The sequence below is a fragment of the Lontra canadensis genome, unplaced genomic scaffold (assembly GCF_010015895.1).
Source record: "Lontra canadensis isolate GAN:19392208 unplaced genomic scaffold, GSC_riverotter_1.0 scaffold108, whole genome shotgun sequence".
NCBI classification, from domain to species: Eukaryota; Metazoa; Chordata; class Mammalia; order Carnivora; family Mustelidae; genus Lontra; species Lontra canadensis.
Window position 1 is genome coordinate 1,255,443 of NW_022631102.1, and position 23,809 is coordinate 1,279,251.

General features: G+C 45.1%; 1 protein-coding gene across 2 annotated transcripts in view; it reads left to right on the top strand.

Annotated features, from left to right (window-relative positions):
• PPP1R13B (protein phosphatase 1 regulatory subunit 13B) overlaps window positions 1–23,809 on the top strand; it is an 89,231-nt gene that overhangs the window by 32,546 nt on the left and 32,876 nt on the right. For both annotated transcript variants that reach the window (XM_032839706.1, XM_032839707.1), the window contains exons 2-4: window positions 663–810; window positions 10,626–10,745; window positions 15,911–15,987. In XM_032839706.1, coding sequence (XP_032695597.1) covers window positions 663–810; window positions 10,626–10,745; window positions 15,911–15,987 — 345 coding nt within the window. The remainder of the gene's footprint in view (window positions 1–662; window positions 811–10,625; window positions 10,746–15,910; window positions 15,988–23,809) is intronic.

A 23,809-nucleotide genomic window follows, 5' to 3' on the forward strand; every position in this document is an offset into this window, starting at 1 on the left:
AATAAATAAAATCTTCTAAAAAAAAAAAAGGAATTTACTGATTTTATTCTAGAACTTTTATAAATTTCTGATTTATATTTAAATATTTGATCTTGTGTGAGTCTCTGCTGGTAAATGATACGCAGTATGGATCCAGTTTTTTTTCCCCAGATGGGAATATTAGTTGTTCAGACATCACTCATTGCAGTCTTTTTCCTTCCTCAGTTTTGAGATATCTCCTTCGTCATTTACCATTTCCTGTTTCTGGACTTCATGTTTGTTCCATTGATATACTTATTTACTACTGCATTACTATTTTGAGGCTTTATTGTATCTGGTAATGCTAGTTTCCTTCTAATGTTATTTTCTTTGGGAATATTCCTGAGTTGTTTTACATTTTAATTTTTCTACATGATTTTTAAAATTTTAACTTTATTTCTTATTTGTGTAAGTAGTCTGCACACCCGGTGTGGGGCTTGAACTCACACCCAAGATCAAGAGTCGCTGCTGTTTCAGCTGAACCAGCCATGAATTTTAGAATTAGCCTGTTTCCAAAAACCGATCCTGTAGGCATCTTGGTGTGCGTGGGAGGGGTGGGAGATGGAGGGGATTGCTTTAAATTTACAGACTAATCCCTTATGATAATGACTCGAAGTTGTAGCTGTTAATCTTTTCTCTTACAGATGATATTAACCGTGTTCTTGAGCAACAACGAACAGATTCTAACAGAAGTTCCTATAACACCAGAAACAACATGTCGAGATGTTGTAGAATTTTGCAAGGAACCTGGAGAAGGCAGTTGCCATTTAGCTGAAGTGTGGAGGGGAAATGGTATGTATTAAGCTCTGTAGGGATGACTATGTACATAAAATGTAATATTTATCAAATGCAAGATTTTGCTTCTGGTTCTTAGTTATCTGTGGTAATGAGGAACTGACTAATTAAAATCACATTACATGGGGATAAGATTTTAGATGCGTTTTGTAAAAGATATATAATTGGACCCTTACTAGTGCCGTCTGAGATAAGTAGGGAAAATAGATGGAGCTCTTCTGTGAGATCTTTCTTGACCTCACTACGAATCACGTGAGTTCTTTGTCTTCTGGGATTGTACAGTTATGTTTGATATGTACTGAGTTGTTCATCAGCTTTTCCCCTCTGACACTTCAAGGCAGAAACACTATTTTCTTTCCCCTCCATATAAAACCTGTTAAAATAGTAGGCCCTTGATAAATATTTACTAAATTGTGAAGAGCAAATACAGTTGACCCTTGAATAACACGGATTTGAACTGCTCAGGTCCACTTGTATGTGGATTTTTTTTTTCAGTAAATATATTGGAAAATTTGGGGGCATTTGCAACAGTTTGGAAAAACTCGCAGATGAACCACATAGCAAATACCAAAAAAATGAAGAAGTTAGCTATTACTCTAAGAACACAGTATGTAATACCTGTAACATAAAAAATATGTGTGAATCCACTGTTTATGTTGTCAGTAAGGCTACTGTCCAACAGTAGGCTGTTAGCAGTTAAGTTCTCGGGGAGGCAAAAGTTACATGTGAATTTTTTTTTTTAAGATTTTATTTATTTATTTGACAGAGATCACAAGTAGGCTGAGAGGCAGGCAGAGAGAGAGAGAAGAGGAAGCAGGCTCCCTGCCTAGCAGAGAGCCCGAGTGGGGCTTGATCCCAGGACCCTGGGATCATGACCTGAGCCGAAGGCAGAGGCTTTAACCCACTGAGCCACCCCGGCGCCCCGACATGTGAGTTTTTGACAGCACACAGGGTCAGCGTTCCTGACCTCTGTGTTGTTCGAGGGCTGACTCTACTGGCTCTTCCTCGAAGCTGGGCAGAGAAGATCAGCATAAATAATATGATTACTGAATACAAAAAATTCTGCAGAATAACTTGGATTCTAAAGGAGAGGTTGAATGTAGATAGGCCCTACTTAGCAAGGGAGGCGATGAGAAGGAAGGACGAGAAAGAACACAGACACAGTGTGCTTCTGAGGTAGCCGAGGGACTGGTGGTGAGAGAAGGTAGGCAGCAGGGAAGAGATGAGCGAGCTTGCACAAAGACCTTCAGTGCCGGAGGATTTCTGTGGTGGGAAAACAGGTGGTGGGTGTGGACGGGCCTGAGTTGGGGAGGGCAAGAGTGGTCACCTGGAACTCGCTGAGTCTGGGGTGACCATGAGAGCATCCAACGGTGAGAGTTTGAAGGGGACTTAGGCACAATCGCTGAAGGCTTACACTGCTTTTAAGTAGCTTTATTAGGATAAAATTCACATACCGTGCCGTTCACCACGGAGTGTGCGGTTCAGCCCTGTCAGTGCGCCCGGAGCTGTGCGGTGGGTGCGAGCAGTCTCGCTTTGTGGTTCTGATTTGCATTTCCCTGGTGACTAATGATACGTAGTATCTTTTCACGTGCTTATTGGCCATTTGCATATCTTCTTTAGAGAAATGTTTATTTAGATCCTTTGCCCATTTTTTAATTGAGTTGTCTTTTTTTAAGATTTTATTTATTTACTTGACGCAGAGAAGGAGAGGGCAAACATGAGCAGGGAGAGCGGCAGTTAGGGGAGAAGCAGGCTCCCCACTGAGCAAGGAGCCTGATATGGGGCTTGATCCCAGGACCCCGGAATCGTGACCTGAGCTAAAGGCAGACACTTACCCAACTGAGCCACCCAGGCGCCCCAATTGAGTTGTCTTTTTATTATTGAGTTATAAGAGTTTTTGTTTTTAATTGAGGTATAATTGATATATAACATATTCGTTTCGCATACCTAATGATATTTGTATATATTGTGAAATGATCAGTAAGTCTCATTAACACCCACCACGACACAGTTACAAAAAAATTTTTTCTTGTGACGAGAACTTTCAAGATCTATTCTTTTAGCAACTTTCAAATATGCATTACAGTATTATTAACTAAAGTCATCATGCTGTACAGTACATCCCCAGTAAGAGTTCTTTATATATTCTAGGCACAAATCCCTTGTTCGGTATATGATTTTTAAATATTTTCTTCCAAAGTCTTGTGCTTTTAATGTTATCCTTAGAATTCAGAGCAAAGATTTTTTTTTTAAATTTTATTTATTTATTTATTTATTCGACGAGAGAGAGAGAGAGAGAGAGAGACAGACACAGTGAGAGAGGGAACACAAGTAGGGGGGGTGGGAGGGGGAGCAGCAGGCTTCCCACCAAGCAGGGAACACAATGCAGGGCTCGATCCCAGAACCCTGGGATCATGACCTGAGTTGAAGGCAGACGCTTAATGACTGAGTCACCCAGGTACCCCCAGAGCAAAGATTTAAGGGCACAGTGAGAGGAATTCGACTCTGATAAATGTTGGAGTATTACTAAACCAGAGGTAGGAGAGTAGGTCCTCAGTTATCAGTGATAACACTGATAACAGTGACAGGAAGCTGGGCATGGGGAGGGGGTACAGTTAAGTAATGACAGTTTGTTGGGGGACTGCTGTGAGAGCCTGATCATTATCTCACCGTTGCTTCTTCCCTAGCCTCTTAGCACTCTTGTTCGTTGTGACTTGTTACCACTTCTAAGTCTTCACCTCCCTCACCTCATCTTTTGCCTTCTCTGGGAGGGAATAATCTCCTTTATCAAGTATCATTGCCCCAGAAGGTCCCCGGCCATTGAGAATGCTTGGTCCCTCTCACAAGAGTCTTTTGGTTGGTGCTGTCCTTGTCTCCAGGCACACCTGAAATCATAGCGTGTTGTTTTACCTCATTAGGAATGAGGACTAGCACCTCACAGCGGAGGGTCACGGCATGCTGGTGTACTGTATGTGCCTTGGCTTTTGTGTAAGCTCTTGTCATTATCTAGAACAATCCCTAGCACCTGCCTCCCTTTGCTTGCTAACTTCTGTTCATTCTTTGCCCCTCATCCCTTCCTTGAGTCTCAGCGGGTGTTAAGTGTACCTCCCCTGTGCTGCAATGCTGTCATAGTATTTATCAGAACAGAACACAGTAGTTTTCGTATCTCTCATTGGACTACAGTTCCTGAAGGCAGGAACTTGTCTGTTGGCTTCGTATTTCCCTCAGTAAATTCTTAAATCACCGAGTAAAACAGACGGCAAAGCTGAGTCTCAAAGAAATACTATCTGGTGGGTAAGATTCAGAGGAAGAGGGAAAGCACTTAGAATAGCCATTCTCTATCTTTTTTACCCTAGAGAAACCCTTACGGAAATTTTCAGGTTTTGGAGACTCCTTGCATGAAAATTCTCACATCTACAGCTCGTGGCGTGTGAGTGTGATCAGTGCGCCAGAAGTGTGTGCTCCACCGGCGTTGTCCGTGCTTTGGAGAAGGGACCATCTCTGCGGCTCTGAGTTAGTTGTTCGGTAGCGCTGCCGTAGCGCGGTACTACAGCCTCGGGGGCTTAAACACCAGGCGTTCATTCTCCCGTCTGAGGTCAGAGTGTTGACAGGCTACGTTTTTCCTGACGCCTCTCTCTTTGGCTTACAGATGCCGCCTTTTCTCTGTCTTCCCTCTGTGCATGTCTGTGTCTTAATCTCTTCTAGTCTCTTCTTCATATGAGGACACATTGGAATCAAGCCCACCCTGGTGACCTCATTTTTACTTACTTCGTCTTTAAAGATCCAGTCTCCAAAGGATTGCATTCTGAAGTTCTGGGGTTAAAAGTTCTGCATGTGGGGCTCCTGGGTGGCTCAGTGGGTTAAGCCTCTGCCTTCGGCTCAGGTCATGATCTCAGGATCCTGGGATCAAGCCCCACATGGGGGTCTCTCCTCGGCAGGGAGCCTGCTTCCCCCGCCCCCCACCTCTGCCTGTCTCTCTGCCTACTTGTGATCTCTCTATCTGTCAAATAAGTAAACAAAATCTAAAAATTTTTTTAAAAAGAGTTCTGCGTGTGAGTTAGTAGGGGGACACAGGTCAGCCCATCACAATCTGTCAGGTTGGCTAGCTTATCATATTAGCCTGCCGTACTTGTGCTTCGAGAGAAGGGCCAGCTCCTATCCATATCTAGGTATGGAGATAGAACCTTCAGCTTTTCCTTTTGTTAAGTTTCCTACTCATTTTATTTTTGCCTTATCCAAGAATGCCTGAAAGTCTTATCATAGATTCCCATTATGTGAGATGCTGTTATGTAAGATGCATAGGGCTGTTTTGCTTCCCCTTTCACTCAAGCATGATGTTGTAGGGAGCCTTTATTATTTAAAATAAGGGCGGTGAAGCTTAGCTTACTTTTCTTGAAAATAATCTTTTCTTTGAAATTTTTAATTCATAAATGAAAGCAACAAATTTGTTAAATAACTGACTTAGGACAAAATTGGATTTGATTGTTATAAAGTGATCCTCAAGGGTGTCTGGGTGGCTCAGTCAGCTGAGTGTCAGACTCTTGGTTTCAGCTCCGGTCATGATCTCAGGGTCCTGGGATCAAGCCCCACGTCAGACTCTGTGCTCAGCGAGGAGTCTGCTGGAAATTCTATTTCTCTGCCTCTCCCTCTGCTCCTCCCCCTTCTCATGTGCTCTCTCTTTAAAAGAAAGAAAGGAAATCTTTAAAAAAAATCTTTTTTATAGGCCTGTATACATTAAAAGTGTTACTTTTTTTTTTTAGATTTTATTTATTTATTTGACAGAGAGAGATGACAAGTAGGCAGAGAGTCAGGCAGAAAGAGAGAGGAGGAAGCAGACTCCCCCCCACCCCCGAGCAGAGAGCCCGATGTGAGGCTCGATCCCAGGACCCCGAGATCATGACCTGAGCCGAAGGCAGAGGCTTAACCCACTGAGCCACCCAGGTGCCCCTAAAAGTGTTACTTTTAAAACTAATTTACTTCTTTAAAGTTTACTTTGTGCTCGCGTTTTTTGTGAAAATAATTGTGTGTAGAACTTGAGCTAAGCAAACACAGATATCATCTTCAACTGAGATGAGACCATTTCTGTCTTTGCCCTGACGTTTGAGGAACAAGACATCGCTTGCCCGCACGTGCGGGACGGTGTGAGTTAGCAGCACAGTACGTGCGTGTTACATTGCCGGGAATGGCAGGATCCTTTATAGAAATGTCAAACTTGTCTGGGGCAGAGCAATACATCACACCGTGAATGTTTGATTATGCTACAGCCCGTAAAGTTCTCTCTCTGTCTCAAAGTCCACTTCTCGGGGTGGATTTAGAGAAAGTCCACTTCTCAGAGCACATTTAGAGAAAGGTTTCTCGTGCAGCCGTACGCTCATGTTGACAATGAACGGCGCTGCTCACTGTCATCCCGCCACGCTCCCAAGTCACTGCCTGGGAGCCCCTGGTCTTTCTGATATCCTTCCTCACATCCAGCACAAGCAGCAGTGGGAATATTTCAGCATTTCCTTTTTCCCTTTCAACTTGAGATAAAATTCGCACATCATAAAAATCACTATTTGAAAGTTGTGTAGCCATCGCCAAACTCTGTTCCTTTCCCTTCCTTCCTCCCCTAGGCACTGGCAATCACTGTATGGCTATCTGGCCCTCGGTGTTTGACTATTCTTGGTACCTCCTAGATGGAATCATGTAATATGTGGCTTTTGGGGCTGGCTTTTCCTTAGCATAATAGTTTCAGTGTTCATCCATGTTGTAGCACATCTCAGTATTAATTTCTTTGTTTGGTTTGGTAATACCGATTGTATGATAGACCATGTTTCATTTATCTATCAGCAGGTGCTGGATGTTTGGGTTGTTTCCACTTTTTGGTTGTGAGAATGCTGCTGTGGACATTCACATGCGAGTGTTTGTATGGGCCCATGTTTTCACTTCTCTTCAGCATAGGCCTACGTTTAGAATTTCTCTTGTTGGGTGCCTGGGTGGCTCAGTGGGTGAAACCTCTGCCTTTGGCTCAAGTCATGATCTCAGGGTCCTTGTCTTCAAATATTGCCGCTTTGGCCTTCTAGGAATGTTTGTAAAACACAAACCAAATATAAAACAGAAAGGTATAATTAATAATTAAGCAAGAGATAACCCCAAAGGGCCATCTGGGTAGCTCAGACCTTGTACGTCTGCCTTCGGCTCAGGTCATGATCCCAGGTCATGAACCCATGATCGACCTGGGATCGAGCCCCACATCGGGCTCCCTGCTCGGCAGGGGGCCTTCTTCTCCCTCTCCCACTCCCCCTGCTTGTGTTCCCTCTCTTGCTGTATCTCTCTGTCAGGTAAATAAAACCTTAAAAAGAAAAAAGAAATTACCCCCAAAATATGAAAATTTCACACTACAATTTACTTTTCACCTACACAAACCACATTTGTTAATGTTGGTAACAGCAAACAGTGGGGGTGGGGATAACTCCTGAGGTATTAAACTCTTCAGAATGAGAAATTCCCTCCCATTTCTTATTACAGAGCTAGAGGATATAATAGGTCTTATGAATCAGTTGTCGGCATGTAAGGAAGTGTTGGGGGAATGTTTCTGGAGAGAGAGGCTATTGTCCTCAGCTGCGGTCCTCCCCTCCACACATCATAGCCCTCAGCATTTGGCAACTGCCTGCTTGAGAATCGGGTAGTTGTTGGGGTGGGGGGTACCTGGCAGACACCACCTTAGCTCAGTGGTCGAGCCCAGCATCACAGTCATCTGTCATGGTGATGGCGCACACACCCTGCTGTGGTGAAAGGAGAAGGTACCTCAGCTCTGTGGAGTTCTCCCCAAGACCTGTCACCTCAGTCTAACCATGGGAGAAACATTAGACAAGTCAACATTAGGGACATCCTATAAATTACCTGACCAGAACTCCTCAAAACTGTCAAGGCCATTAAAAAAAGGGTGGGGGGGATGAATGAACTGTCATTGACCAGCAGAGACCCAGGGTTTCAGACAAATAAATGCAGTGTCATTTTCTGGTTCTGTTCCTGGAACAGGAAGAGGACATTAGGGGAGAAACTGATGGCATGCAGATAAAGCCTGGAATTTAATTAACAGTAATGTACCAGCGTCAGTTTCTTAGTTTTGACAAAGATGCCGTAGTTGAGATATCAGCATTAAAGGGAATGGGTGAGGTGAGCTCTGTACGGTCTTGGCTACTTTTCTTTTCTTTTCTTTTTTTTTAAAGATTTTTATTTATTCCTTTGACACAGATCACAAGCAGGCAGAGAGGCAGGCAGAAAGACAGGGGGAAGCAGGCTCCCTGCTGAGCAGAGAGCCTGATGCGGGGCCCTATCCCAGGACCCCGGGATCATGACCTGAGCCGAAGGCAGAGGCCCAACCCACTGAGCCACCCAGGCGTCCCTTGGCTACTTTTCTAGAGGATGGCAATCATTCTAAAATGAAAGTTATTTTTATATATTATGTAGACAAAAAAAAATCTGTAAGGTACAAAGGAATAGATTAAGATTTACAGACCTTTAGGGACACCTGGGTGGCTCAGTGGGTTAAGCCTCTGCCTTCGGCTCGGGTCATGATCTCAAGGTCCTGGGATCGAGCCCCGCATCTAGCTCTCTGCTCAGCAGGGAGCCTGCTTCCCCCTCTTTCTCAGCCTGCCTCTCTGCCTACTTGTGTCTCTCTCTCTCTGTCAAATGAATAAAAATAGAATCTTTAAAAAAACAAAAAACAAGATTTACAGACCTTTATGGTGACTTAAAAAAAGAAAATCGTTGAAGAACACAAGGTGCCTGATCAAAATGGAGAGACAGAGCCATGTTCATGGACTAGAAGACTCAGGTTTTTTTTGTTTTTTGGGGTTTTTTGTTTGTTTGTTTTTTAAAGATTTTATTTATTTGACAGAGATCACAAGTAGGCAGAGAGGCAGGCAGAGAGAGAGAGGAAGGAAAACAGGCTCCCCGCTGAGCAGAGAGCACGATGCGGGGATTGATCCCAGGACCCTAAGATGATGACCTGAGCCGAAGGCAGAGGCTTAACCCACTGAGCCACCCAGGTGCCCCTAGAAGACTCAGTTTACAGAGATTTTGGATCTCCCCAAGTTTTATTTATAAATAAATGAATATGATTACATTCAAAAGCCTTCATTTATTTTTTTTATTATTTTTATTTTTTAAGGATTTTTATTTATTTATTTGACAGACAGAGATCACAAGTAGGCAGAGAGGCAGATGGAGAGAAAGGAGGAAGCAGGCTCCCTGCTGAGCAGAGAGCCCGATGTGGGGCTCCATCCCAGGACCCTGGGATCACGACCCGAGCCAAAGGCAGAGGCTTTAACCCACAGAGCCACCCAGGCACCCCAAAAGCATACATTTAAAAAAAGAACTTGATAAGCAGCTCCTTTAAAAGATATATGAGGGGGCGCCTGGGTGGCTCAGGTTAAGCCTCTGCTTTCGGCTCAGGTCATGATCCCAGGATCCTGGGATCGAGCCCCGCATTGGGCTCCCTCCCAGCTCACAGGGAGCCTGCTTCTCCCTCTCCTCCCTGCTCATGCTCTCTCTCACTCTCTCTCTCTCTCTCTCCCTCTAATAAATAAATAAAATCTTTAAAAAAAATAAAATAAAAGATATATGAGAGCAAAGGACCAAGCAGTGCCAAGACAGTTTTATTTTAAAGATAAGCCACGTAAGGGGACCTCAGCTGGCAGACGCAGTGATAAAGCAGTAGCTTTAGTGAAGACCGGCAGTGCGCCTAGGAGGAGTGATAGCCCACAGAACAGAATGGAAGAGACTGGGGCCGCGGGGCCTAAGCTGCCGGAGGTGGCGATCACCAGTCTCCAGGGGAAGCAGACTCGAGTGAGCGTATGATGCTGCGACAATTGACAATTCAAGGATGAAACACAAAATCAGATCAGTTCCATAAAGACAATGAAAAGCAATACTTCATAATTTGTAGGAAAAAAATATGGACTATACTTTTGACCCTGGAGTAGAGAGGATTTATTGTACAAAAAATTCAAAATCAGAAGAGATTGATAATTACTTACATTTAAAATTTTTAAACTTCTAACAGAAGACACCAACAAAACTAAAAGACAAGCCTATTTTCAATATAACCAACCCAGGATTAGTATCCAAATTATAAATAGTTCTTCAAATAACTAAGAAAAAGGCAAACAACCCAGGTTTTTGGCTTCTGTCTGTTCACGTGACGTGGTTCTAAGTGGCCTAGCGTGAAACCTACGAAGTGGGGCCTCATACATTTAACAGCTGTGCTCGTGCCCTTCTCAAGTGACGGGTGTCGCTGCTCTGTGAGCAAGGGGGTTTTTAGCTTTATTTTATTATTTGAAGTACATTAGTGCATTTGATTCTGTAGAATTTCATTTTTATTATCAACTGGGTAATTTTTGGTCTCTGCGGGTGCTGGCCACACTCACGACACTGGTGCCTTAGCTGCTAGCAGGTGCCCAGTCCATTCTGCATGGGTCTGACCGCCACACGCAACCCTTTAATGAATGGCGAGGCTGAACCACTGTTTTAATGTGTTTCTTTGAAGAGTGGGAGGCACCGTGCCTCCTGATAAATAAATATTATAGAGGCTATTTTTCTGTTACTGTTGCAAAATCGCTTTTATGTACACTTCCTGTGCTTACGTGTTACCTTAATTATTTCCCAGGAACTCATACTCCTGCTTTCACTTCATTAAAGTTAAAATTTAATGCTTACAATATCTTTGAGTTCTAATGCATGTGTATACACTTATTTAAATCTGTATTTCTTACTTGTGGTTGGAGACATTTTGTTTCTGGAATAAGTAAAATGTGTTTTTTTTCTAGAGCGTCCCATACCCTTTGATCACATGATGTATGAACATCTTCAGAAGTGGGGGCCGCGCAGGGAAGAAGTGAAGTTTTTCCTTCGACATGAGGATTCCCCCACCGAGAGCAGTGAGCAAGGTAGATAAGTGCTTTCCCCATTTGTTAATTCCTGCCATAGTTCATTTAAATAAAATAGGAATAAATGTTAAAATAAATTACATCTTTGTTTTCCCTTCACTCACAAGTGGTGGGAGGGAGAGTTGGCATCCCACATTTCTGTGACCTTGGCTACGGCGTCCGCAGCTGCTCCACACTGGCCACCCCGGCCTCACTTCGTTCCCTGGGCTGCAGGCCGGTCAGGTGATAGACTCAGACACGTGAGGAGGCCTCCTGTTTAAAGACATTGTTTTTATTGTTTTTAACAAATATTGGATAGATCAAATATCGAGATTCTAAGAATAAATAAAACCATGAAAGGATTAGAAAAATTCGGAGAAATGTTTTTTAAAAAAAATTCTTGGAGTGAACAAGACCTTTCTAAGTATAACACTAAGTATAGAAGACTAGAAAACCAAATTATTGAGAAAAGAAGACCCCCCCAAAAAAAAGAAAACCTGTGTGGCAATAACTACCCTAAGCAAAGTCAAAAAACAAAGTATAACCTGGGAAACAGCATTTATAGCTCGTAGTGCAAGGGCTAAATACATTTATATATGAGTTCCTAAAAATCGATAAGGAAAATCAGTTTTTTTTAAAAAGGTCACAGAAAAGCAAATACACTCAGCCCTAGGTTGTGTGAAAGGATGTTCAGCCTTACTCCTAGTGAAAGAAATGTAGGGAAAACAGTGAATCCGTTTCGCCCGTTGCGCTGGCGAGCACGAGCACATTGACTAACGCGGTGCTGGTGGGGAGGTCCGCGATGCTGCCGTAGTGCCAGGTGGCAGCTGCTGCAGAGAGGCAGGTTAGTGACCTCTGTTAAACGCCCCAAAGAACCAAACCTTTTACCTAGCAGTCTCACTTCTGAGAACTTACCCTAAAGCTACGCCTGCACACGTGCAAAATGGGGCCCACGTAACGTTGCTCACGGAGCACGGCCGCTCTCGGAGCACGGCCAGCAGGGGTGGCCTGATGCCCGCCGTGGGCATCGTGGGCATCAGGTTAAAGAGGAGGCGGTGCGTGCGTGCGATAGGCTGCCGCTCAGCCCGAAGTAAGGAAGCAGCTCTGTGCCCTGACCCGCACCATCTCCTGAGCAGCTAAGGTAGTAAGCACAGCGCAAAACCTCGTGCCCATGGTGCCGCCTTCTGTGTGACGGAGACAGAAGCCTAATTTTGGGCGCCTGTACTGGCTCGTACGTGGGAAGCGTTGTAAGAAACTGGTCGCATTGCTAGCTTCAGGGGAAGACTGCGGGGGAGGGAGGGCAAACAGTTAATTGTATACTTGTTTGTTCCTTTGGAATTTTAAACCATGGGAATATGCTACCTATTTTTTTTTAAAGATTTTATTTATTTATTTGACAGAGATCACAAGTAGGCAGAGAGGCAGGCAGAGAGAGAGAGAGGGAAGCAGGCTCCCTGCTGAGCAGAGAGCCCGATGCGGGACTCGATCCCAGGACCCTGAGATCATGACCTGAGCCGAAGGCAGCGGCTTAACCCACTGAGCCACACAGGCGCCCTATGCTACCTATTTTTGAATTAGAATTTAAACAAAACGAGAGAATCTTTTTGTAAAAGCCTGTATATACATTGTGCGTTAAGAGACCTTTAACTTGTTATTTAACTGTGATTGTGGCTTACTTCTGGTATTTAAAAAAATAAACAGGGACATCCTTTTGTAAAAGGGTTCCTTTACTGCAAATTATCCCCTTTTATTTATATTTTATGATAAGGGACATTTTGCTCCTAGGATGAGCTACTAGCTACTTTAAAACCATCTTTCCATAGCGGTGAATACTGTCCCGGTGCTGTTTTTGACAGCGTCTCATTACTTCTGGCTCTTTCCCATCTGTCCGCGGTCTTCTGGAGTCAGGAGGCCCCAGGTCCAGCTCTTCATCTCCCTGTACCTGAGACAGGAGCCCAGCCCCTCAGGACAAAAGCCCCCCGGGGAGGAGGGCGAGATGACCTGACAGCTGCGCGCTATTCTAGCGCCAAGAATGTATTTTAGCTCTCTGCCTGAGCTCTCCAAATACTTTACCCCTCTTGTACCTAGCTGTATTTTCTTTTTCAAGACTTATGTATTTATTTGACAGAGAGAGACAGCACAAGCAGGGGGAGCGGCAGGCAAAGGGAGAAGCAGGCTTCCCACCGAGCAGGGAGCCCCATGCGGTGCTCGATCCCACGACCCTGGGATCATGTCCAAAGCTGAAGGCAGACGGTTAACTGACTGAGCCAGCCAGGTGCCCCGTACTTAGCTATACTTAAAAGTTTTATATTTTACTTTTACTGATACAATATGTGTGCATAACTGTTAATGTCCTGGGTGGTGGGCTGGGAGGAAGGTCTTATTCTCACTTTATAATGTTTGAAAGCGTTAGGGATACTTACAGAGAACTGCTCAGAGTCCTAAGGAAGGTGACAGTGCTGACCTTCCAGTTCGGCGGCGGCCTCCCCGCGCAGTGCGGCTCCGCCTTGCGGTGCTGACGCAGAGGCCCGGCAGGTCCTGCGAGGAGGGGCTGCTGGGCTGCGTGGAGCCGAGAGGACCACTGTCAGTGCAGAGCCGCGTGTTTGCAGAAGGCAGACTGGGGACCTTGAGGGCTCGAGCAGGATGTGGAGGGAGCATGCAGGATGCCAGGCTGAAGGAAGCTCCCAGGAAGGAGACTGTTGGGGACCGTCCGTCAAGGACTGAAGAATCAAATTCATCACAGCTTGCACTGGTTTGTGGAACCTTCCAGTAACGTCCCTGCCTCCCTGCTTGGCCCTCCTCAGCCTGGCTTAGATGGCATTTGTAATAGGACCCTACCATCTCTTCGACCTCCTCGTCCCTTCTTTTCCCTTCAGTCACGTCCCTTCTTGCACCTTCATGTTCTGTGGGCCCCGACTCACAAGAGACCCCCACAGTGCTCTCCCCTCTGCCGGGTTTCCTCTGCCTGTGCTTATACACACTGCGCCTGTCTCTCAGAGCCCGAGGAGTAAGATGGTCCTTCGGGGGGTGCCTGGGTGGCTCGGTCAGTTGGGTGTCTGGCTCTTGTTTTCCAGTCAGGTCATGATCCCCTGGGCCATGGGATCAAGCCCCGTGTCAGGCTCCACTCTCCGTGGAGAGTCTGCTTAAAAGATTCTCTCCCTCAGCCTCTCCCCACTGCCCCAACCACCCCACTGTCTCAAGTAAGTAAATCTTTTTTTTTTAAGGGCGCTTTGTTCCCTCTTTTGTTCGCTGAGCTTCTCCGGTTTACAGCTAGAGTTGAGGATCCAAGAACATGATTCCTCTGTGCTTCCCACAGAGCTAAGTGGAAGGCAGTAGTCACCGACTGATAGTATTTGAAGGGGATGACGTCGGAGTGCTTATTGTGTAGAACTGTAGGACACATCCCAAGAAGGGAAGGAGCCCCCTCACCAGAGTGATGAGAATTCTGTATTTGGAAGCTAGAGGAGAGCATAGAGGACCTTCACTTCGGTCACCTTCTACACTTCAGGGAGCAAGCTTGGAGTGTAAAGTGCCTCAGTGAGGGCCACGGCCAGAGCATAAAGCAGGACCCAGGAGCCGGCGTGCTGCAGGCGGGGGCGAGGCTGCCTTCTTGGTGTGCGTCATGGGCAAGTGACTTCCCAGCCCTCCGCCCCCGTGTCCTCCTCGGCGCGCTGCATGGGGTCGTGACTGCAGCTGGTGAGGTGTTCTGGTGAAGGGTTCAGTAGGGCTGATGCCCCAGAAGCACTCGCCAAATGTCACCCCTTACTGTTCGCTGTGTGCTGACTCCAAACGTAAGGCCATCCTTACCGTGGAGATGGAGCGACACTTGGTAAAACTCTGATGTTGGATGTTTCGTAGTACTCTAACTTCTTGGTAGCTTGTTGTTGGGAAGGGGAAGACGTTCTAGAATATTAAATTAACCTGAATACCTTATTCCTTAAAAATACCAAGAATAACTAAGAATTTAATTTACCTTGTGAACTGACAGATGCCATACTCTAAGGGAATCCTGTAGCTGTGTGTGTGTGAGAGAGAGAGAGAGAGAGAGAATGAATGAATCCTGCTACTAGGAAACTGGACTCTGTGAAGAGGCTGTCGTGGCTGTAGGACTGTGCTCGGCCTCACACCATGCCCCTCACGTCTGTTTAACTCCTTTTGAATTTTCTCTCCCTTTTTTCCGACATTCTGTTCTTGTCCGTCATCTTTCCCCATCAGAGGTACTGTGTATTTGTTTACGCACTGCGCATCTTTGCTGTGAACATAAAAAGAATAAGATATTTTCTGTTCCCTAAGGACCAGTCTTTGCCCCTTGGGGACAATATCACTAGCTTTGAGAATGTGTGCTTTAAGGTGAAGCAAGCCATGCTTCCATTATAGCATTTTTCGTCAAATGTTTCAGAGTAACAGGAAAGAGAAGAAAAAGTGTTTTCTTGTGTTTTATTTTGTCTTTTTAACATGAAGTTCATGTGTCTTTGAAGGCAGGGATTTCAGGTAGTAAGGCAGGCTATGAGGTGTGATCATTCTCAAATCACATTAGGTAACTGCTGTAGAGCTGAGTGGGCCGGGGCAGCGCTGCACACATCAAAGGCTTCAGCTGCTGTGACATCAGAGTCACCAGGTGCACATAAAGTGTGCAGCACACTTCATTTTGTTTAAAAAATACGACAGGGCATATAACTTCTATAGTTTAAGTCTGAAGCCTTTTTTGGGCAGTATTTTAATTTTTATGGAGCAAGGGAGAATTCTTAAGACTGCCTGATTTGGGTTGATGCCCCATGTCAGTTGTGAGCCTGCCAGTGAAGTCCAGTTCTGCGCACCGATGTTTTTACTGCTGGATTTTAAGTTCTGTTTTAGTCCCTGCTATAATAAAGAAGTCTTCTAAAAATGTTTAATAAAAACTAGTTGTGGTAAAATACACGTGATATAAAACTTGCCATCTTGACCATTTTTAAGTGTTAGAAATCTTTTGATATATAAGTCAATTTCAAGATTCTGAAACAGAAGAAATTTCATTTAAACAACTTTATAAAAATTAACTATAAAGCATTTTTTTCAACTGTATCAAGGGTTGATTTGTTCATCCTGGTATATTCTACTTGTGTTGCATAAATAATTAAATAAGTGAAGAGATGGGAGGGTGTCCTCTTACTGGCCTTTTAGTAAGTCTGGCCCTTTCATTTCTCTAGGCGGCCGTCAGACCCAAGAGCAGAGAACTCAGAGGAACGTAATAAATGTACCTGCAGAGAAACGCACAGAAAATGGCGTAAGTACTAGCGAATCAAGGTGAAATTTTGGAATTGCTTTTTTATAGGTACTAATGAGTTTGGGTTATAATTTATTTTTGAAGTCTTATTTTGGGGGTAGATTGGCATTTCTGTTGAGTATTTCACAAGTTTCTGTGAAGTTCCGCAGGCCACTGAGTGGTTCTGGCGGTCTGCGGTCTGGCCCACACCCTGGCTGGTCTCTGGTCCCCGGCCTAGCCCCGGCCTCGGCACCCTCCGCAGCCTGTGGCCTCAGCCTATCCCCGCGCAGCAGCTGCTCACCTCGTGCTTGGTGCTCTTGCCCGTGGCCCGGCCCCCAGAAGCCGGTGGTCTTAGTCTCTAGACTCAGAGATGAGCAGGCAGGCTCACCCCGTGTCTTGTGTGGATCTCTTCATCCTTCTGTCGGGTCTGGAAAGACAAAATGGCTGGGGGTGGAAGTCTTCATAGTTGCCTCCAGCAGAGAGGACTTGCTCTGTCAGCTGGTGTAGCTCTGGAGAACAGGCCTGATGTGGAGGGGAAGGGAGGAAGTGAGTCTAGTAGAGGAGCTCTTTTTAATAAGTGGCGTGTGTGTTTATTAAAAATAAAATTAAAAAAAAAAAAAAGTGCCGTGTGTGTGTGTATGTGTCCGAGAAAAGAACGAGCACGAATGAAGGAATGAACGAGGAGCAAATGAGAGAAATTTTCAACATGGTCTTTCCTGGAAATTTTAGGAATAATTTTTCCAAATAATTTTTAGGCTAGAGAATTAGTTTCTTTTCTTTTTTTCTTATTTTTCTTTTAAAGATTTCATTTATATGAGGGAGAGAGAGTGTGAGAGAGAGAGCACGAGAAGGGGAAGGGTCAGAAGGAGAAGCAGGCTCCCTGCTGAGCAGGGAGCCCGATGCGGGAATTGATCCCAGGACTCCAGGATCATGACCTGAACCAAAGGCAGTCGCTTAACCAACTGAGCCACAGAGGCACCCCAAGAATTAGTTTCTCTTTCCGGCTCTGCTGCTAAGCAGGTGTGTGACGTTGGGCAGGTTACTTCCTGGCACAGTCCGAGGCTGGAGCATGCAGGACCCGTAGTCACATCTCCTCGCCAGCTAAACTTGAGCAAGTGACTTTGCCTCTCTGCTTCCCAACTTAGTATTATTGAACTGTGCGTTTAGTTCTTTTATTGGCTACTGTTATGACTTTATTTTTTTTGAAAGATTTTATTTATTTATTTGACAGACAGAGATCACAAGTAGGCAGAGAGGCAGGCAGAGAGAGAAAGAGGAGGAAGCAGGCTCCCTGATGAGCAGAGAGCCCGATGCAGGGCTCGATCCCAGGACCCTAGGATCATGACCCGAGCTGAAGGCAGAGGCTTTAACCCACTGAGCCACCCAGGTGCCCCTACTGTTATGACTTTAAATGTTAACCTTATATCTCTGTTTCTTTGTACCATCAACTTTAAACCGGATCTCCAGGCCTCTCTCCTTATAAGAGGAGGGTGTTAGCATCCGTCCCCTTTATCCACTTTCTCTTTCCCTCCTACCTTCCAGTTCTTTCAGTTGTACTTTTATGTTGTCAAGTTTAATATCTGTACTGTTATCTGACTAATTAAGCCTCCTGAAAACTATTTAGTAGGGTTTATAATTTTAGACTTTGCAGATATTATTCACCACATAGGCAAGTGGCACACTAAGTTATACTTTCTTCTCTTTGGCTCCAATGTCATAGTCCTTGTGCCACTCAGAACTATTTGTGATGTCAAGATTGTGAATTCTCCTGGGAGAGCTTGGTGGCTCAGTCAGTTGAGTGTCTGCCTTCAGCTCAGAGAGCCTCAAATCGGGCTCCCTGCTCAGCGGGAAGCCTGCTGCTTCCTCTCTTCCCCATGCTCTCTCTTGAGATCTCTCTCTCTCAAATAAATAAAATCTTTAAAAAAAAAAAAAAAGAAAAGAGGGGCACTCGGGTGGCTCAGTCAGTGAAGTGTCTGCCTTTGGCTCTGGTCATGATCCCAGGGTCCTGGGATGGAGCCCCACATCGGGCTCCCTGCTCGGCGGGGAGTGTGCTGCTCCCACTGCTTGTGCATTCTCTCTCTCTAACAAATAAATAAATAAAATGTTAAAAAAAGAAAAAAGATTGTGAATTCTCGTTCCTTAGCCTCCAATTTCTAAAGACTGTTCCACAAATCCCCTTCACCTGCCTGCCTTCTGACATGCTTGTTCACACCAGATGTAGAGCCTCTGTGGGGTTCTGCCAGGCATGTCTGCTTCAGAAAGTCTTAAGAAAAAAAAAAGGCCCACACCCCACTGGCAGGACTTTTGATTCAGTGAGTCTGGGCAGGCCTGCAGAACTCCCCATATGTCCTCCTGTGTTGCCCTGCCAGGTTCGGGGACCTCCAGGTCACATGCACACACTGTCCTAAGAATTCAGAACTTATTTGTCCAACTGAATTTTGAAGATTCTTTTGAGTTCCAAGATTGCCCATGCCCTGAGGGGCTCTCGGGAAGGTGAAACAAGTATATTGTTACAGGACAGTGCCGTGTGCTGGGGGGTGGGGGGTACAGGGAAGGGGCTCAGGAGGAAAGGATACCAGTCATAAAGTGAATTCTTTAAAAAAAAAAAAAGATTTTATTTATTTATTGGATAGAAAGTATGCAAGAGAGAGCATGAACAGGGAGGGGCAGAAAGAGAGGGAGAAGCAGACCGAGGGAGCCCGACGCAGGGCTCAGTCCCAGGACCCTGAGATCATGACCGAGCCAAAGGCAGACGCCTCCTCAGCTGAGCCACCCACGCACCCCCCATAAAGTGAGTTCTGATGTTTAAATGTGAGGCATCTGTGATCTTTCCCTGATGAAGTTATTTCTTAACACGGAGATAATGCTTATATCTCAAGATCAACAAAGCTGAAATCTGAAACCAAAGTTAAACGTGTGAGTTTTTAATTAGAGGAGAGCAGAGAGCTGTCAGGAAGTATAAACTTTGCCCTGGAAGCATCACATCAAAGACGCTGCTGTATTTTATGGTGCACACATCTGCCTGTTAAGCCCAGTAATATAGTATGTTCGTAAAGTTCTTAATGTCTACAAGGCACTTTTACGTGCATTTTTAAAGTTCATAAGATACTAAAAACATCTTTCTTAGGGGCGCCTGGGTGGCTCATTGGGTTGGGCCTCTGCCTTCGGCTCAGGTCATGGTCTCAGGGTCCTGGGATCGAGCCCTGCATCGGGCTCTCTGCTCATCAGGGAGCTGCTTCCCCCTCTCTCTCTGCCTGCCTCTCTGCCTACTTGTGATCTCTGTCAAATAAATAAATAAAAGCTTTAAAAAAAATCTTTCTCCAACACTGTTTCTTTATATACCCTAGATAATGGCACTGAACCTGGTTTGTCCGCCCCAGCAGCAAGGACTGGATCAAGCTGCAGCTGAGGGAGGAGGGTGTGTGTGGGTTGGAAGAGGACAGGAAGCTGAGCTGGTGTGATTCATGCCCATTAGCAGCTGCTGGGGCAAGAAGTTCAGGAAGTCCTGCTCTACGAAAGTTGCAGGTCAACAAGTCAGGTTTTCTAAGAAATAAACGCCCGGCCACTGGCTGAACTTTTGATGCAGTGAGCCTGGGGCGGGCGCGCAAAACTCCCAGATGCCCATGTTGCCCTGCCAAGTTTGGGGGCCTCCGGGTCACATGCACACACTGTCCTAAGCATTCAGAATGTACTTGTCCAGTAGAATTCTGGGAATCTGCTTTGACTATATGCTACCGAAAAGCAAGTGGATTTCTCTTAGTATATTAGTTGCGGCACGGGTCCTCAGGACCACCCTAGTTTCAGCAGTTTTATTTATTTGGGTTTTTTTTTAAAAGATTTTATGTATTTATTTGACAGAGATCACAAGCAGGCAGAGAGGCAGGCAGAAAGAGAGAGAAGGAAGCAGGCTCCCCGCTGAGCAGAGAGCCCGATGCGGGGCTCGATCCCAGGACCCTGAGATCATGACCTGAACTGAAGGCAGACGCTTAACACCTGAGCCCCCCAGGCACCCCTAGTTTCAGTGATTTGCCAGGAGGACTCATAGGACTCAGGAGCTGGTTGTACTCACAGCTCTGCTCGACCACAGTGACGGGCTACGGGGCGAGCTCAGTGAAGCACAAAGGCGTGTGGGGTGAAGTCTGAGGACCCCAGGCACCAGCTTCCAAGAGGCCTTCCCCAGTGGAGTCATACAGGACGTGCTCAGTCTGCCACAACCGGCTATGACAACAGGGGTGACGTGCTGTCGGCCAGTGCAGCTCAGTGGAGCCCCAAGTGTACAAGTTCATGTTCAGCAAGCTTCTCTCATCACTTCTGGGAATGGTGGGAACCCTCCCAAAATCTGAGTTCCCAGAGGACGGCTCAGGGCTTCCCTTCAAACCGTCTGTAAGGAGAGTGGTGTCAGGTTTGCCATGTAAACGCTTCTGCAGGGCACCATTTTCCTTAGGTGTCCTGGAAGTGCTTTTCCTGTTTTCTCGGCCAGCCACACTGAACAATGAGTCAGTTCCTGCTTTATTCCTGCTTGCGTCGTGAACTGCCAACGCCAGTTAATCCGGCCCCTCTGCTTTCTTCTAAGAGCTTTATAGTTGTAGCTCTCAACGTTTGGGGCTATGATCCATTGTGAGTTGATTTTTGGTTTTGGTATGAAGCAGGGATCCAGATTTATTCTCTTGCCTGTTAATATCTAGTTATCCCTGCAGCATTTGGTGAAAAGACTATTCCTTGGGCGCCTGGGTGGCTCAGTGGGTTAAAGCCTCTGCCTTCGGCTCAGGTCATGATCTCAGGGTCCTGGGATCGAGTCCCGCATCGGGCTCTCTGCTCAGTGGGGAGCCTGCTTCCTCCTCTCTCTGCCTGCCTCTCTGCCTACTTGTGATCTCTGTCTGTCAAATAAATAAATAAAATCTTAAAAAAATATAAAATTATTAAAAGAAAAGACTATTCCTTCTCCATTGAATTGTCTTGGTACCTTTGTCAAAGCAATTGGCCATAACTGTGAGAGTTTATTTTTTTTTTTTTTACGATTTTTATTTATTTATTTGACAGGGAGAGAGAGAGATCACAAGGAGGCAGAGAGGCAGACAGAGAGAGATGGGGAAGCAGGCTCCCCGCTGAGCAGAGAGCCCAATGTGGGGCTCGATCATGACCCGAGCTGAAGGCAGAGGCCTAACCCACTGAGCCACCCAGGTGCCCCTGTGACAGTTTATTTCTTGAAGCATTTGTTACTAATATGGGGACTTGGTCACGCTGTTTAACATATGGTGCCTGCCCTCAGCTGTACCTCCTGTCTCCAGATCAGGTGAAGTTTTGAGTCTGGAGAATAAATATGTAGAATTCTGCTGCTTCTAAAATCAGAAGGTATTGCCAGTTCTCAAGACAAATATTCTGTGATGTGCCAGGGCTCGTCCAGTCGTAGCTCTTCTAGCTTGAGGTGGTCACAGGCCCACTCAAGTGCCTTTCCCATTCGTTTTCTTTTCAGCTCCAAACATTTTTGTGGTCTCCTTTCCTGCTACTTCATTTCTATGATTTTCTATTATTCGATTTCAAAATGCCTTTACTGTAGTTTAGTGGTTTGGGGTTTAATGAAATTAGGATTTTTTTTTAAAGATTTTATTTATTTATTTGACAAAGAGATCACAAGTAGGCAGAGAGGCAGGCAGAGAGAGGAGGAAGCAGGCTCCCCGCTGAGCAGAGAGCCCGATGCGGGACTTGATCCCAGGACCCTAGGATCATGACTTGAGCTGAAGGCAGAGGCTTTTACCCACTGAGCCACCCAGGCGCCCCTGAAATTAGGATTAAATAATCCTCCACTATAAGAAAAAAGGAAATGTGGATTTCTTTAACTTTCCCCTGTGGGATTTGTTGAATTTACCGATTCTGAGGATCAACATTTATCAGCATGTCTGGAAAAAATCTCTGTAATTATCTGTACAGGTATTTCTTTTTCTACATTCTTTTTATTTTTGCCTTCTGGAGTGCTTATTAGACATATGCTGTATCTTTCATTTTGTTCTCCTTGTCTCTTAATTTCTCTTTTATGTTTTTACTTTCTTTATCTCTTTGTACTCTGTTTTGCATGGTTTCTTATATCTTTCAGTTAATAAATTCTGCAATTAGCTCTGTTTATTTGGCTATTTAGTAAATATAATGTGCTTTTTAAATATTATTTGTTATGAAAAGACAAGACACAGTCTGGGAGGAAATACTTGGAAATCCTGTATCTGACAAAGGACTTATACCCAGAATATACAAAGAAGTCTTAAAACTGAAGAAAATAAGCAGGCTGATTTTTAAAAGAAACAGGCAAAAGATTTGAATAGATGCTTCACTGGAGAGAATGTATGTATGCTAAGTAAGCACGTGGAAAGGTGTTTAGCATCATTAATATTTAGGGAAATACAAGTTAAAACCACCATGAGATACCACTTAATACCTATTAGAATGTCTAAATTGTTTTTAAAGATTTTATTTACTTATTTGACAGAGAAAGAGCGAGAGGGAACACAAGCAGGGGGAGCGAGAGAGGGAGAAGCAGGCTTCCTGCCGAGCAGAGAGCCTGATTAGGGGCTGGATCCCGGGACCTCGGGACCTCGGGATCATGACCTGAGCCGAAGGCAGACGCTTAACAACTGAGCCACCCCTCCTAACAAGTGTTGGTGAGGATGTGGAGAGCCCAGAATTCTCAAATACTGCTGTTGAGAATATAACATGCTACAGTCTGGTAAAAAAAAAAAAAAAAAAAAAAAACTGGTAAACAGTGTATCAAATTTTTTTAAAACTTGAATATGAATCGGGGCACCTGAATTGGTTTTGATTTCAGCTCAGGTCATGATCTGAGGGTCCTGGGATGGAGCCCTACGTCAGTCTTCATGCTAGACATGGAGCTGCTTAGGATTTGTGCTCTCCTCTCCCTCTGCCCCTCCCCCTGCTCTGCTCACTCTTTGACTAAAATAAATAAATGAATGAATGAATGAATAAATATTTTTAAAAACTTGAATATGAATCTATTATGCAGTCCAGCAATTCTATTCCAAAGTAATTACACAAGCAAAAAGAAAGCAGACGGCCATACAGACATGTACATGGGTGTTCAGAGCAGTTTGGTTTGTGGTAGCCAAAATCTGGAAACAACCTTAATGTCTAGTAACAGGTAAATGGATGAAAAGCATTACATATCCATATAATGAAATATTACTGAGCAGTGACAAGGTGCAGGCCACTGATACACACGGCAACATGAATGGGTCTCAAAATCATTATGCTGGAAGGTAGAAGCCAGACCACGGAGTACATACTGCTTGATTCCCTCTGTATAAAACTCTAGGAAATGTCGGGGCGCCTGGGTGGCTCAGTCAGTTAAGTGTCCGACTTGATTTGGGCTCAGGTCATGATCTCAGGGTCATGACATCGAGCCCCTTACCAGGCTGGAGCCTGCTTAAGATTGTCTCTCCCTCCCCTTCTGCCCTTATCACCCCCTTCCCTTAAAAAAGAAAAAAAAAATCCTCTAGGAAATGTAAACTGACTAGTGGTAGCAGAAGGTAGACCAGCAGTTGCCTGTGTACCTGGGAGCCAGGCACAAGGAGGTGATAGGGCCGCAGAGGCACAGACCTAAAGGACGCAAGCCAGCCGCAGTGTTCCCTTGTGACCCAGAACTTCGGGTACCCCCCCTGGAACTTCCTTACCATTGTGGCAGCCCAGTGGTGCTTTCAAAAGTAGGTGTTTGTGTTTTATCTTGCCTCATAGGTGTTATGATCAGGAGGATAGTTCCGTGTGTTTTGGGGGCTGTACTGTGGGAAACAGCAGTTCCCATGGTGTTTTGTTTCCTACTTTCCTCCTGGTCTTTCCAGCC